General features: G+C 42.9%; 1 protein-coding gene across 1 annotated transcript in view; it reads left to right on the forward strand.

Annotated features, from left to right (window-relative positions):
- ahr2 (aryl hydrocarbon receptor 2) overlaps positions 1-16,400 on the forward strand; it is a 41,435-nt gene that overhangs the window by 18,633 nt on the left and 6,402 nt on the right. Inside the window, exons 3-5 of the mRNA XM_032556511.1 lie at positions 14,340-14,506; positions 14,582-14,671; positions 16,147-16,261. Coding sequence (XP_032412402.1) covers positions 14,340-14,506; positions 14,582-14,671; positions 16,147-16,261 — 372 coding nt within the window. The remainder of the gene's footprint in view (positions 1-14,339; positions 14,507-14,581; positions 14,672-16,146; positions 16,262-16,400) is intronic.

Here is a 16,400-nt window from a genome sequence, read left to right on the forward strand (position 1 = left end):
AAAAATACATAAAATATTTCAAATAAGCAAATAAATAAATAGAAAAAGACATGTTTTTACATTCCTTTAATGAACATTTGATCATTAGTAGCAAAGGATGCATCTGCAGCTAAAAAGGTCTAAAATAAAAAAATAGATCAGGCCTTTCTGAAGCCTGAGGTTTTGATATTTATTGGACTAAATATCAATACAGTATAGAATTATAGAAATAAATCTGATTATTTGTAGGATTAATTTATTAATAAGGTGGAGCTAAAACCTGGAGGAGCTAAAACGTGATGAGCTATGTGTAGAACATATTTTTAGATACACTTATTTATTTTTTTGCATCTTAAATGCAAAATGTGAATATTTTTTTCCAGTTTTGTTTTAATTACTGTTCTGTGAGTTTTGTTCTTTCAGAACACACTCTTGTTCTGAGTCTTTACCGGCCCAGTGTGGTACAGGTTTTGTTTGGACGTGTGTGTGGCAGTGAGTCTGTGGAGGAGCTGAAGTTTTGACCGACTGAACCAGAAACCTGCGTCTCTGCGCTCTGCGGCCCCAGAGCCTCCTTGTTTACATACCGCGCTCCTGCAGATGAAAGAGGAGCCGGCGCCTCCTTCCATCTGGTTCAGACATGTCGGCAAACCGGCCGTCCTCGCCGCGGGGTCCAAACACCAAAACAAAGCCTGCGCTTGGGTAACCGCTGCGTTTTAACCCTTTAATGTCCGCCTTCCGCCGTGCAGGCTGCAGAGCTGAGGATGCAAATGTAGCTGCAGCGGTTCGCCGTCCCCCTGCGGCTGCTCACACACTCATGTGTTTCCTATTGAGGCTGCATGGAGCAGCAGCTGCAGCAATCAGCAGCCATGTGTGCCGCAGTCCTGCAGAATATTTTTAGTCTCACAACGTTTATTTTTAGGGCCAACAAATTGGGATCTGCAAATAACACTTGTTGGAGCGGAAGGTGGGACATTTAGACGGATGGAATGAAGCAGGATCCTTTAAGCCTGGTTTTGGTTTTAAAGCTGGATTTAGCTCTAATTTAATCACGGCTGTTAATCCAAACACAGGAATGATGCTTTTAACAGGCTAAGAACCATATAAAGTGTCAAAATGCTATTTTTTTCATGCAATATCCTGACTCTGCTTCTGGGAAACATTTCTTCCTTAATATTTTAGATCATATTATGTTCTGTGGTCCTTAAATCTGATAAAACTTTCTTTCCACTGCGGCCGTCTGCCGTCACCGCTCCGACCTGCTGATGGAAAACCAGCGTTCCCAGGCCCAATCTGAAAGGCCTGTGGTCACGCTCGCTACCATGGCAACATCCCGGCGCTCCGGTTGCTCTTTTAGACCAGTTTATGTCGACTAACTTTTCATTTTAAAGCAAATCAAGTCCATTTAGGAGAAGGAGATTCTTCCTGCTGCGCTGATCACAATAATATGCAAAGATTAGACACTAGGAAATGAAAGTGATTGTTTTGGGTCTGGTTGTGTCCATCATTAGGGAACAATTGAAAGGTTTTTATGAGGAAATCCATCACATTTCTGTTAAGAGTGAATATTTTGGTGCTTTCCTGGTCTTGAAGTCAGTAGCTGAGCTCCGCCTGCCCACCATCCGTGTTTCAGTGGCTTTTGTGTGTAAATGCTCGTGCAGGTCTGCTTGTGTTTCATAAGTCAAAGAGTCGTAGTCCTCCTAACCGGCGAGGAGAAAGCAGAAATGAGGCCAGGACGATGTTGAGGCGCAACGCAGCTTCCTGACTCTAGCAGGTTACTGTCGTTCATGTAAACTCGCTCTCTGACAACTTGAACAACCTGATTTCTGTTGTGTGAAATGTGAGCCGCGCTCGTCTCTAATGATGCTTTTTGTTTTCTTTCTCTTTCATGGCTGATGATCCTCTTCCTCCTCCTCACCCTGCAGGTAAGACTCCCGTTCGTCCTCGCTGTTTAATCCTCGGCTGGCTCTTGGTGCTCGTCGTCGTATCAGGACTGCAGACATGCACGTGTGCAGATTGTCCCCACCCTTCCTGTTTCTGTAGCAACATGAGGGGAGCTGCTTCATCTCCTGCTCCGCTCTGAGTTTGTCTAATAATTTCACCAGAAAACAGAACTAGTCCAAGCAGTGAACCCTGTGGTGCTCCAACCTGTTGTTCATATGGAGAAACTGAAATATTGGATCCATATGATTCAACCAAACCTGGATCTGCTTTTTGTATCTCTGTAAACAAATATTATACAAATAAGGAAGGAAAGATCAATTGGTAACATAATAAACCAAACCTGATACAGTATCATTTAAATCAGGCTAAATTTAGTTTAGGAGCAGAAAATATTGAATGATTTTTCTGCAATTTTTGCATATAAATTATACAATAAATGAGAAACCATCTGGAAATGGACAAATGCACATTATCACTTTAATTATTAATGATATTTTAGTAATAATTTAAAAAAATATATTAAAATATTATAATTTTGCTCATGTTGCATGAGCAACATACTTAAATATTTAATATTAACTGTATATATTTTAATATTTTGAAATTAAAGTTTTTAAAATATAGATTAAAATATTTAAATATAGTTTTAATTTGATGTATTTGAACAATTTTTATTAAGCATTTTTATAATATATCTTTTAATGGAATAACATTTTAAAGTAATTTCTTACATTTTATTTAAAAACTAATATTAGTTTTTAAATAAATATATTTTGATTGTAAGAATATTTTCATATAATTGTAATAATATACATCTTTATAATTTGAAATTTTTCTTTCTATATTTTTATATGATTTTTAACAATAGATATTTTATAAATGTAATAAGAACCACAACCTTTAGCCCTTGTTCTTTCTGCAGGATGGTGATAAAACGTTTGTATGAATCTTACAGAAGCAGCAAACCTGCTGCAGACGTTTTTTGTCGCGTTTATCAGTAACTGAGTTTCTGATGAATCATCTGGGTATTTTAATGACAGGCGGCCATTTGCATAGAACTCTCACATTTCCCCGTTCAGGAGGCTTAACTTCCTTGAAGCTGTGAACTGTCGTCCGCCGTCCCTCTCTGGTAGGAAGCAGGCAGCGTTAGTGGAAATGATGAACCATCGGCTGCCTTCATGGAGAGTGTGTTTCACCACAGTGGCAGCTTCGGCGCCACCACTTCCGCCTCGTGGCGCCCACAGCTGGTGAGAAGCAACAGGCTCGTTTCAGGATTTTAAAGCTGCAGGCTGCTGCTGGTGGTGAACCGATGATGATGAACCGTTTGTCTCAAACCATCTTCACACTGGTGGAAGCTAAATTAATCACAGGTTCTTCATTCTTATGACTCGCTGTTCAGACTTGGCCTCACCTTAAAGATGGGTGTGTAACCTGCGGCTACGGCTCAATCACATCGTTGGTGATGTCAGTTTGCGGAAGCTCCGCTTGGTTTTCTACGCCCACCGCTGAGCTTAGGGAGGAAGCTTCTGAGGTCGGCTGGGATTTCCTCTGATTCAATAGATTTGAGAGCGACACCGCAGCGCGCTGAGCAGAGCAGCACACAACGGCCCGGCGGTACCGGGAAATGTCGCTTCCACCTGAACATATCCCACATGCAAAGCAGCAGCTGAGAGCCGAGAGTCAGGCCGTCAGGAATCCATCCAGGGCTGATTTCTGCTGTGAGCCAACACCTGGAGGCAGCTTCTCTCCTCCGTTACTGTCACTTTAATCTCACTCACATCAGTTTGGTTAAATAAAACCTCAATCACAGCAAACCTCATCTCAAACCACTTTACTGTAGGAAAAAAGCCACATCTCTTGGTTTATTCTGTATTTGGTTGTGGTTTTAAAATCACTTCTGAAGAGTAAAAAGCCAGATTTTTACCAGACTTGTAGAATCAAGCAGTTAACACAGTAGGACCTGTCTGACAGCATGAAGTAGGCTGCAAGAGAACAGATAAGAAACAAAGTGCATCCAGTCATGTAATCAGAACCATACTGTCACATAGTGCCATCATTTATTATCTAATTTCTATAAAATGTGGCTTACATTAAAGCTGGGAACGTGGCGGATGTTTTTATATGTAAAATTTATATTCTTTATAAATATAAATCTATAAACATTTCGTTTCTGTCAAGACGTAAAAGAGGATGGAACAAATTTCCATTTTATATTAGACAATTTAATTTGACATAATTGGGGCTGTAGGAGACATAGTGCAGAGATTACATTACAGTATATTAGGAATCAACACCAATGGATGGATCAGGCATATTCTAAGCTCTGGAGGCCTTGGTTAAGGTCAGAGGTCATGATTCAACAGCTAAAAAGAGAAACTGGGCAAAAATGGCTTCCCTAGAAGAGTTCCAACAGCAGAACCATTTCTGACCCAGAAGAACACACAGGTCCGTCCCACATTTACCCAAAAACATCTTGATTGTCCCCGAGACTTCTGAGAAACCATCTATGGACCGAGTTTTGTTACATTTGGCATGAAACTAACATTTCAGAAACGGTTGATCACACAGAGTCATGCCGCTGCATGTTCATCCTGATAGACGGAGAGGAACCGATTCCTCGTTATCCAACGGAACCCGGTCCACGGCGCTGGAGCTGCATCTGCTAGCATCACTGAAACCTACGTTACTCCTCTAATACCGAACAATATGCTTTTTTATTAGCTAGATCTCTGAAGTGATCATCGCCTCCATGTGTAGCTTGGGCTGCTTGCTGTTAGCTAACCATCCCAAAGCCTGATGTTTCCATGGCGACGGCTGTGAGTGAGTTGGACAGTGATCACTGATAATGATCGGTCCACATTAATGAAAAGCAGAGAGGCCTGCTCCGCTGTAAGCGTGTTAGAGAGGGACGCTGACGAACAGAGAGAGTCTGCGGCTCCGACATGATCAGACACAGCCGATCAAACTGATAGAGTCTCCATGGAAACCAGAAACAGATCAGCTCCTCCTGCGTTTCGCGCTGGGGTTGGCTTTCATGTCTGCTGTCGTCTGAGTTTTTAACACACAGGAACATGTTCAACACCATGGTTTGAGTGTGATCTGGTGGATCTATAGATCTGTAGATTACTGACTGCTACTATTGTTTTACTGACTGACTTCATGCTGAGCTAGTGAGTAGTTTAACTTCTGGTTAATTTCCCAGAAGGTTGACTGGTTTTTACTGGCTGAGCAGCAAATGGACTCAGGAATGTGCTGAGTAGGTGTTTGGTTTTTGTTTTCCTGACAGGAAGTAATTTACTAAATGTTTATTAGCTAGATCTGGTTGTGTTGCAAATGAACATTCTTCTTTCTCACTTGCTTTGTTTGTATTTTAGCTCACTAGTCTTCCTACTTATTCCAGTAAAGAGGATAGGCTGTGACTGGGTTCACACATCTCTTGGATTACTGGCAGCTTTGTTGTTGCATTCATGGAAATGTGTGTATTTGGAGAGTGTATGATAAATAAAATGCTGGTCTGAAAACATGAACTTTGGTCCGCCGGAAAACCTCACTCTCTGTTCGGTTGAAGTGAACTCTGGTGCTGTTTGAATGTAGATGTGAATGCCAAGTGGACCAGAGACTGCTTCAAATACAGGAAATGGACTACCTCGCATGGCATTCTGGGTAAATACAAGCAAAACAAATGAAAGAGTCATGAACTAGCAGCAGAAATGTCTCGTAAATAAACGATGCAACTTTATTTGTGTTTACATTTCATGATGAAGGAAGTTGCATTCATTGTCTTCTTTCGTGTTGTTTCCTCCAGTGGTTCGTAGTGCAGCGCCCCCACAGGTGAGGAGGGGAACAGGTTGCTCAAAGGGTTTGGTTGGTTTGACTCGGAGCAGAGAAAGAACCACAGCAGCTGAAAATGTAATAAATGTTGTAATTTTGGTCCCAATCGAACCGAGTCTAGTCTTTAAAGTAGACTAACTTTCTGCACAAATTACACACACTTCATGTATCTGCCAGTAAAAAGTGTTTAAATGTAGTTTTGCTGAAAAATGTCAGACTGACTGCAGAGCTTTCAGATGAGTCAGGCCGGCTGAAAGTGAGACCCACAGCAGACCTTGAAGCTGGACAGACGGCAGCCCTCACAGCTACCTACAGCTCCTGCTCTCATTAGTTATAAAACTCACTTCAGAGTGCGTGTGTGTGCGTGAGAGGGTGTGTGTGTGTGTGTGCGTGAGAGGGTGTGTGTGATTGTGTATGTGTGTGTCTGGGGGGCTGTGTTTCCTGTCCTCAATGAGTCCATGGCACGACAGCGATAAGAGCGCCGGAGCTACATTATGTTTCCAACTCCATTACAGATTAGCCCCGATTGCTCCCTCCTCATCCTCCCATCCTTTTCTCCTCCTCCTCCTCCTCCTCCTCCTTCTCCTCCTCCTCCAATCAGCATTATAATATTCAGCAGCTCCAAACTGGAGAACATGTAATCATGCAAACCAGTGGAGAGCCAGACATCAGACTTTTTGGCAGCTGCTCACATTTGCTCTAGCAGTGTGTGTGTGTGGGTGTGTGTTTGCATGTGTGTGTGTTTGCATGTGTGTGTGTTTGCATGTGTGTGTGCTCCCAAAATAATGATGCTGAATGTTTTCTCTCTCTCTCTCTCTCTCTCGTCATCCTCTCCTCCGACGGTCTCCTTCCTCTCCATTTTCAACTCAGGATGTCGGGGTTGAAAGTTCGCACGCGAAGCTGTGTGTGTGTGTGTGTGTGTATGTGTGCGGGTGTGTGTACGTGTGTGTGGGGGGGGGGGTGTGTGTGTAGATGTTGAAAGTGAGCAGTAACTACGGTAAATTATCCGAATTTCCTACAGTTGTGTTGAAGTGAACAAAGAGCCTTCCTGAACCTCAGACTTGCTCTCTCTTTTTTCTTTCTCTTTCTTTTTTCCTCTCTTTCTTCTTTACGTTGTTGCTTTTATTATTTTATTATTTTAGTCCTTTTTCTCTTCATTCCAGTTTTGTTCCTTTCTCCTTTCCCTCCTTTTCTTCTTTAGTTTCTTCTTTCCTTGCAACCTTTCTTCATCCGTTCTTTCCCTCCTTCCTTTCTTCCTTCCTTTGACTTTTCCATCTTGGTTTCTGAGGCCAGACGCTTCAAGTGATAATAAAACAAAAATCATAAAACATATTTTATCAAATTCTTCAGTTGTTTGACTTGAAAGATACCAGGACATTTTCTAGTCAAGATTCTTTAAGATTGTTTAAGATTTTTAAACTCAATGACAGACGTAGCATGAAAGTTAGCATCAGCAAAGCTTCTAATTTCATCTTGCTTCAAAACTGAGCTGCCAAACTGGAGCCTGGCCCCTGAGGGCGGGACACACCTGCAGCGTGAAGCTGACTCTGACAGCAGCCAGGAATTTTAATTCCTTGTTGGAAAGACACTGAGTGATGAAATCGTCTCTGTGAAGGAGAAGGAGCCCAGACCTGGAGCTGCCCGCTGACAGCCGGGTACGATCTGTACGGCTGACCCGAAAGTCACATTGACGAGTGTATACATTCAACCTTATTGCTGCAGGTCTGGGGTCAGAGGTCAGGTGTGGGTGAGACTGTTGTCAGAAAACAAAGCGAGCCGGATTATTCCAGTAAACAGCGTCCGAGATCCACCTGCAACCTGTTGGTAGATTAACCCTCCACTGAGTGTGTTTGGGTTTGCATTAGCATCTTGAAGGTAAGATATTAATAATTAATATAATACAGAAGAACGTACTCGCAAATTATTAGTAGTATTATTTATTCTAAAAGGAAATTAAATGCTGTCGTTGTGGAAGGATCTCCAGTAGCAGTCAGTCTTGCAACAAGTCTGAAAAAGCCTCTGACTTAAGGCAGTTACTGTATTACTCATGACATGATAACAGCTCAACGTCCAGACAGCTGAGACCATTTTCCATTGTAACACCAACACTGCTGATCCACCTCATTTGCTTTTGCTGCTCCTCTGAGATGTTGGGGATATAATCCGTGTCCAGTGTGGAGGCTGCATCCATGAAGCCCTCTGGAGTTTGGGGTCATAGTTCAGCTATTAATGTGGCTGTTGAGATGCTAATCAGCTGCTTCCAGCTGTAAACTCAATACCTATAAAAACAAGATAAATAAATATCAACATTTAGCTGTAAATGTTGATTATCTGTAGAGTTTCATGTAGCAGACAAAAGAGAACCTGTCGACATACAACTGGATGTCGTCTGCATAGAGTTGATCAGAGGTATCAGAAAAAGACTGAATAAAGCTAGCTAATTAAAATTGGGCCCAAGAACTGCGCCCTGTGGAGCCCCTCGGGTCAGAAGAGAACCTGATTCAGAATCTCCTATCAGATCTGAGTCCAATAATCCAAAATACTGAGATGTTGATGTCCAGACGGCTGCATTCAGCTGCAGTTCAGGGTTTCTCCATCTGCCTCTGACCCTGTTGTCCTCCAGAGCGTATATTTAGTCGGGACCAACGCAGAACAAACGCTACCCTGTCATTTACTGTCGGGCCTCCAGGTTTGTAGCTGTATAATTCAGCGAGTGGTTGAGATTTTCAGGCAGAAGAGTCAAGTTAAAACTTTAAATTCTGCTGTTTATTATTGTTTTTTTCTTTTCCTGAGAGGGAAAATGAAAAACCTGCAGCATCAGCAGCTGATCTCTGTTGGTGCCTGTTCTTCTGGGTTCTTTCTAGTAAGATGCTTCTGTGGGGTATTTATCGTCACGGGTGGGTGTGGAACTTCACCTCGGATCAGCAGCTAAACAGAAAATCCATGCATGTGGAGAAAAATGTAAGAAATATTTGACCATTTAATGGCTTCTGGTGGTGCAGATCACAGCAGCTGTCACTGATCAAAGGGACGGGAGCAAAACAGGAAGTCACAGCAGATGAAGCATGTTTAGATGATTTACAACCAGAGACCAACTCACAATCTGAAACCTACCGGCGTTCATGTCCAGACCTGCGCTCCCCGCTCATGTGAGAGCAAAAGGCATGGAGCGAGCGCCAGTGATCCTGATCTCCTGTCATACCCCCGCCTCCGTCATCCTGCAGCCCAAAGAGAGGAAGAACAATGGCTCCTTTCAGCGCTCCGGTTTCAAAGTCAAAGAGAAACCACAAAGTGCAGGAGAGCCCGAGCTGGAAGACGGAGGGATGAAGGAGAGGGAGAGGCGAGGAGGCCTGCAGTCGGGGTCAACAAGTGCAAGAAGTGAGATGAAGAGCTAAAGCTGGAAAGTCTGAGAACCTGAAGATGTTTGAAACTGGGAGAAAATAAGAAAATATTCGGACTGGCAGAAGATGAAGATGCTTTGTCCAGAAATCTGTCCTAGTTGTTCTCAGGTTTCTAATTTAAGAAAAACATGAAGTTTTGTTTGCTGAAAACCTTCAAAACACATAAACGCATGTTTAGTTTTTTTTTCTAGACCAGGAGTCTGCAGCCTGCGACGCTTTGGACCTTACAAAATTACTCTTAATAACTTCATAAATGTACCAAAAATATGCATTTATGTCTGTTTTCTTTGGTATTAGTGGAATGCTTGTTTGAAAAAAAACAACATCCTCTTTTATGTCCATCTTTATTTTAAATCCTAAAAATAGAAATGAAATGCTGGAGACATTTCCTAAAGTAAACGTCTTTGTGACATTAGCAGCTGTAAGGGAGTTTTATTTGGCCGACCTGAGAGCAAAATGGCTCTTTAGTTTTAAAAGGTTGCAGACCTCTGGTCTGGAGTTTCCTTCAATGTTCCTGAATTCTCTTTAGTTCTGTCATTACTGTGTGGAGCCAACAGAACCGGAGGATCAGTTCTTGTTTTTGTCAGAGTTCTGGACCAGACGGGTCTGTTTGATCAGCCAAATGAGTCTGGAGCGGAGCCGTACGCAGCCAGCGCTGCGGGGCCTCCTCTTCATCACAGGGCCGTAGAGGAGGAGAGGATTTGGTTTCTCGTGTTTTATGTCGGCTCTGGAGGTCAGCTGGTTCTGGTTAAATGGCGGCTCTGGAGCGTGAAGTCAGTTTCTGCTCCAGCAGAAGGAGAACTGGGCTTTCCTAAAAACACCTGTGCTGCTTTCACTGTCCTCGCTTTTTACTTCTACCTGCACTCTTCTCCTCCATCAGAATCTTTTCATTCTTTGTATTTTATCCTCACCTGGTCTCCTTTTTGTTTGACCAAGTTTCTGCTAATTACTCACACCTTTTTTCTCTCCTCTGGATCAGACTCTATTCTTCTTGTCAGGCCTAAAATAGCTCAGTGTTGTTGTAATAACACAGAACCACTAAACCAAATGGCCTCCAGCTATGACTGTGTCGAGGCGCAGCGCTCTGAGCATGCCCAGACCAAAACCACTGTGAGGCAACGGCGAAACCGAAGACATGGAGAAAACAACACGTCGTCGCTCTCGCGCACCACATCCAGCTGCTCCTCGTTTGTTTGCATCTCCTCATTATTTTTCAGACTTCTTCGTTCACTGAATGCGCTCGGTCGTGTTGGGTTTCTGTTTGAAATGCGTCTCTCTTTGATTTCTGGAAGTTTTTGGTGTGTCATCAGGCGTTCCTGTGCTCTGAGCTCAGTTTTGTGACAATACAGCGAATAACTCATGTGGTTTTGTTTCCTGAGCATCACCAGTAATCAGCCAAACTCTGAAAAGTGTGTTTGGATGACGATTACTATTCAAAACAAAAGCTTGAGTTTATTTTATTTAAGGGTGAGGAGTGAGCTAGATTTGCGTATCACTGCTAAGTTAATGAACTTAAAGCCAGTAGCAAACAATAGAGCATGGGTCCGAGTACACAGCCTTGAGGTACCCCTTGTAAGCCAGGGCTATAGGAAAGTGAGAACTACAACTATTTTCCAATACTTTTATTGTGAAGTGACTTTCTTAAGGTGGCTTTTTCTTGAGCGTCATTTTTCTTTTCTCTGTTCTGCAGTTGAAACATGAAAGGTGTTAAAACGGACCGTTTTAAAAATGAACAAGCTGGTTTCGGTTCAGATAATAATCTAAAAGATTGATTACTTAGTAATCGTGATAGTGATTACTCAGTTCCAGAGCAAAAACCTGTTAATATTCAGATTCAGAAAACCCATGTTCATCTTTTTTATACGTTTTGCAGCAAAGTTTTCTAATATTAAAATCAGTCTGGAGTTTTTTCTGTCTGTCTTCTATGAATTCAGTAAAGTACCAAATAACAATATGTTTCTGTCATTACATCTTGTTCATTTTATCATTAATATATACAGTAATAGTTTTTCATCAGAAATTTCAATGATTTCTGATGAAATGACCTAATTAGCAGTGATTGAAGCTGTTTCTAGGCGTTTGGAGTCATGCTGGTGAAAATTATCCATAAAGCAAGTTTTCAGCTCTATAAAATCAGCTCTGAGTAAATAAACACATAAAGCAGGCCTGAACCCATCCAGTCATGTAGAAGCGCTGCAGCAGTGGGAAGACGGCCTGAGGACCGCTGAGGGGAAACAGCATCAAATCGATTGTTGCTCTTGAGTTTTGGCATGATGGCGTGCGGAGCGCGTCCTGGGAGCAGTAAAACATTTGAAAGGAAACTCCCTCTGAGCCGAGTCGGAGCGGAGGAGCATGGGATTAAAGAGAAGTGTGTTTTTATGTGATCTGTGTATGTTGTCGCTCCAGAGGAAGCCGGCGTGTTGCCACTCAGTCATGATTAGGTTGGGGAGACCTTTCTGGCTCGGAGTGGACTGGGTGTGAGCTGGTGTCGGTGGGCGGTCGTGAAAAGACAGAGCTGAGCTCTGGGAATGTGCAGCTCCATTAAGCAGAGTAAATGAAACATGCAGCAGCGTAAATCATCACAAGGAGCGTCACTTTTTTCTGTCGTCCTAACAGGCCTTCTCGTCTCTAATGAGTTTCTGTCTCGGTTCCTGCGGCTGCCTTGGTATTCGGCTCCGGCTGTGTCATAATTCAGAAAGTGTCCCTCTTCATATTTTGCTTTTGTGGATCACAGAGTTGTGTAAGCTCGCATGAATGTGGATTCCTTGGTATAAAATGTTAAAGTTGGCTCCTGCAGCAGGAAACTCCCAGTTAGGAGATTTAAAGGGTGATTCTGGGACGCTTCCCTCCTTTGTGCTGCGGTTGGTTTTAGAGCAGCCCATCTGGTTGGTTGTTCCTGCCTTTGTAGCTGGCCACTATCACGTTTTCTGGGATTACTGGAGCTCTGTGCGCTTTACAAGGGAAAGGTTTGGGACTGATTCCAGGTTTCTCTCTTCATACAGTAGATCCTCCGTCCAAACTCAGCCCAGCTGAGCTAAAAGCCTGGAAGAAGAAGAAAATACAAATTTCTCACACCTTTATCTTTCTGTCTCTTTGGAGGAACAAATTCAATCAAAACTTTGATTTGGCCCAAATTATTGAAGTTTTTTTAATTTTAGGATTTTAGAATATTTAAGTATTTAAAGTTTATAAAGTTATTGTTATAAACTGGAAACAAAATGGATGCCATGCATCGATTAATACCCACTGATGTATAGGCCTGTCCCTTGAAATCAGAGGAAACTAATTTAAGTAACTCATCAGACAGATATAGGAACTCGTCAATAATTGACTTTAAAAAATAATTTTTCCACTGGCATATTATTTCACTTTCTCCACGTTATCAATGAAAATAATCTGCCAATCGAACTAATATTTCTGAAATCAAGATTGAGTTATTATTGACTTGAAACAAACACATTTTTCAGAAACATGTTTGATGTTGTTTAAGATAAGAAAAACCAAAGTGCTGAGTCATGTTAAAACCACAGACTCAGAGAATGCTGACTCACCGGTTGCCATGGGGATTTCCCCCATTTTCTACAAGCCACAGCTCCAGTGTTTCTATCGGAGGACCAGGAAGCAGCAGGCCTGAATTAAAACCTCAAACTGAGTTGCTTGGTATAAATTACTGGTCTGATTTTAAATGTTCCCAAACAGAAGAAGCAGAACCTCTAATAAAACTTCAGAGGTAAATTTTTCTGTTTTACGTTGGTCCAACTTCCTGCTCCAGTGTTGAAAGAAAAAGTCAGAGCTGCTGGTTTCCCTTCACTGAGACCAAAACAGGAAGTTTAAATCAAAATGTTTCTGCTTATTTTAACAAACCTACTGGATAAAGTTATTTAAGCTTTAAACGATGAGGTTACAAATTTAACTTGTTGAGTTAAATTTGCTCATTTTTCTCCAAATTATTTGTGGAAAATGTATCAATTTGTTTATTTTGCGTGTAATGCAACTCTCAATTTGTCTGTTCACACATATTTGTGCAGAGCACGTCTAAAATATTCAGAAGAAAAATCAGCTGTGGAAGCGACTCAACAGCTGTTATTGTCTGCTGGTTTAAAACAGCCAATCCAGGAGTGGCTTTCATTTTCCTGATTGCTGATTGGCTGAACCCCTCAGAGCTTCTGTACATATTAATGCATACCAAGTTATATTTGGTGTTAAATAGGCAGTTGTAAGGTGGCGGTGGATGGTTTTGGTACCGAACCCCCGGGAATCCCAGTGGTCCTTTAGCAGTGGTGCTTTATTCCCAGTTGAATCCCATTTTGATGCATTTAATGAACGGCTCCGGATTGAATAATGTAAATAAATGAGTTTCCATTGTTTAAGTTTGGCAAAATCATCAGCTTAAAGAGTTTATTTGCCGTATATGTCAGTGTCTTTTCCTTTGGATCTATCTGTTAAAGTGGATCTGGACTTTTAAAAGCCAGATTTTTGTCCTTTGAGTCACGAAGGCCTCGGTGTGAAGCGTTTCCTCCGCCAGAGTTTGAGCTTGTCAGACCTAATCACTGTGAGGATGTGCTGGTTTTCTGGCTGATCTCTGTTGCTTTTTAAAGGACTTATAATCTCCGGGTTTCCATCCACTGCCTCCAAATTACACATTTCATTCCTTCAGGATTGTTTTCCATCGGCAGCGATCTGCCTCCCGATCGATGGGGTGTCTCTGTGAGCCTCGCAGGCCTCCGTCCACCACTTCACACGCAGCCGTTCTTCCCCCAAAAAGTCCCCTTCCCTGCTGAGTTCAGATCAGATGAGTCCAACGGGTAATTTTGTGGCTCCGCCTGTTCTCCTCGTTTGGCCTCTGGAGGAGCGGCGTTGGATTTCAGAGCTCTCACTCTGCAGCTGCAGCTTTTCCTTCTCTGTAGTTTCAGACTCCAGCTCTGCTTCCCTCCTCCATCATCCATTTGAGCTGCTTTCCGTCTCCCAGCCCGCCTGCTTCCTCTCTGAGGATATTTTAAGCCGTTATTTTCTCCGCTGTTATTGAGTCGCTCTGTCTGAGTGATAAGAGGAGGAAGAGGAAGAGATGCAGGAAGGATCAGGCTGCTCCGCCCTGATAGAAACATGCAGACAGATAAAAGCTCTTCCTTCTGCTCCATCACCTGAACTGAGTTCAACATTAAAGATGTTTGTATTTTTCCCCTGCAGCCGTCATGAAAGCCGGCCCGAACGGCTCCAGCTGGAGCAGCGAGCGGGAGCGGCTGTTTGGAGGGAACGTCCAGAGCGCCGCGCCGCCGTCGCTCTCCGCCTCCTTCTCCACGGTGACCACCTCCATCGACGGAGTCAGCTTCTCTGAGGGAGACCTGCTGCTGCAGGTTTGGCTTTGCTTCAGAGCTGCAGCTCAAAGGTGATTGGCTCAGAAAGCAACCATGCTTCCTCTCTGCCTGCAGGCGCTGAACGGCTTCGTGTTGGTGGTGACGGCTGAAGGTTACGTCTTCTACACGTCGCCCACCATCCAGGACTTCCTGGGCTTCCACCAGGTACAACACAGCAGCTACCGTCAACATGCACCAAGCACGTGTGTGTCACCCTGTGTGTCACCCTCATGTTCTGCTAAATCATTAACTTTGTCATTGTTTTCACATAACATTCACAAAAATCACAATAAAACCTTAAGAAGGATCAGATTTGACTGGCGGACGCTCCAGACCTCAGCTGCACACTGAGGACTCAGACCAGACAATAAAGTCTTGATTTGGTTTTATGGTTCATGTATTTGCAGATTTTTATTTAATATCTGCTGCTACTTTAACTCCACCAACAGTCTCCTCCCACAGGAACGAATTGTTCAGCATTTCTCAGTGAACAGATGTTTCTGTGGAACGTAACTCCAAAATATTCACAATTAATTTTCCAATTTGCGGATTTTCTGTGAAATTTAACAAAAATTATTCACATAAAATTATTTGTGGCAAATTTGCAGATTTTTCTTGTGGAAATTGGCACTTTTTTTTAACCTAACTTCAAATTATTCTAGAAAAATTTACTAATTTTCAGATTTTTTTAAAATGTAGCATAACTCCAAATTATTCATAATAAATTTGCGCATTTGCAGATTATTTCTATAATACTTAACTCAAAATTTTCAGTGGAAAATTCACTCATTTTTCTGTGAAACTCCAAGTTACTGTTGGGAATAGCAGCAGGCCGAGCACACGCCCTGGAGGAACGCCGTTCCTCACAGCAACGTCTCGGATCATCAGGAAGACGTCAGTCAGCCGGCCCTGATCACCACACATCCTCCACCGTGCTCATCAGCTCACAGGAGAAGCTTTCTCACGTGTTCACCGTTAATTTCAGTTTTTGGCTCAGTTAAAGTCCAAGTGGGGCGTAGCAAAGTCCAAATGTTATTAATTATTATTTCCTCTGGTAAATAAATGTTCAGATTAAAGTTTTAAACAACTTTTAGGCTGTTTGTTCCCCTCAGAACCTAAAAACAAGTATTTTCTCTGCTTTTAGTTGCGTGGCAGCTGAAGTCTCAGCTGGACGACACGCTGACTGACACACACACACACACACACACACCCCCATACACACACACACACCCCGACACACACTCGTACTGAATCACATGAGAGTGCGTGAGAACTGAACCTCTTTGTCGGCTCTGAACTCTTGACTCGTAAACACATCCGATTGAACCGGGGTTAAACATGTCTGCAATCTGAGGCCGGGGGTGGGGGACAAAACCTGTTCCCGGGGGGGAAACACGTGGTTCACACACACACCCCCACACACACAACACGGTGTGTGTTTTCAGCTGATCCAGGAAGTCTGCAGCAGCTGCTGGAGCGAACCAGCTGCTTTGGTGATTAGTTTCAGCTCTCCTGGAGCTGCTCTGCTGAGGAGGAGATGAAAGCTGGAACCAACCTGTGTTTTAGATGTTTAGCACACAGACACCAGGGGGCGCCAGACTCTCAGAAACATTTGACTGATTTGTGTCGTTGTCGTTCAGTCGGACGTCGTCCATCAGAGCGTGTTTGAGCTGATCCACGCAGACGACCGCGCGCTCTTCAGACGCCAGCTTCACTTCTCCTTCGACCCCGACACAGACGGATCCGAGAGTCCCAGTGAGTCTGACACAGGACAACCTGAACCATTCATCTCTGCTGGCTGTTCAGTGTTTACACAGTACTTACTTAATGACTTTCCATTGATTGCATTGATTATTCATCTTTATTTTTGGCTTTTAGTTGATTTTTTTGTTGT

The sequence above is a fragment of the Xiphophorus hellerii genome, chromosome 24, assembly GCF_003331165.1.
Source record: "Xiphophorus hellerii strain 12219 chromosome 24, Xiphophorus_hellerii-4.1, whole genome shotgun sequence".
NCBI lineage: Eukaryota > Metazoa > Chordata > Actinopteri > Cyprinodontiformes > Poeciliidae > Xiphophorus > Xiphophorus hellerii.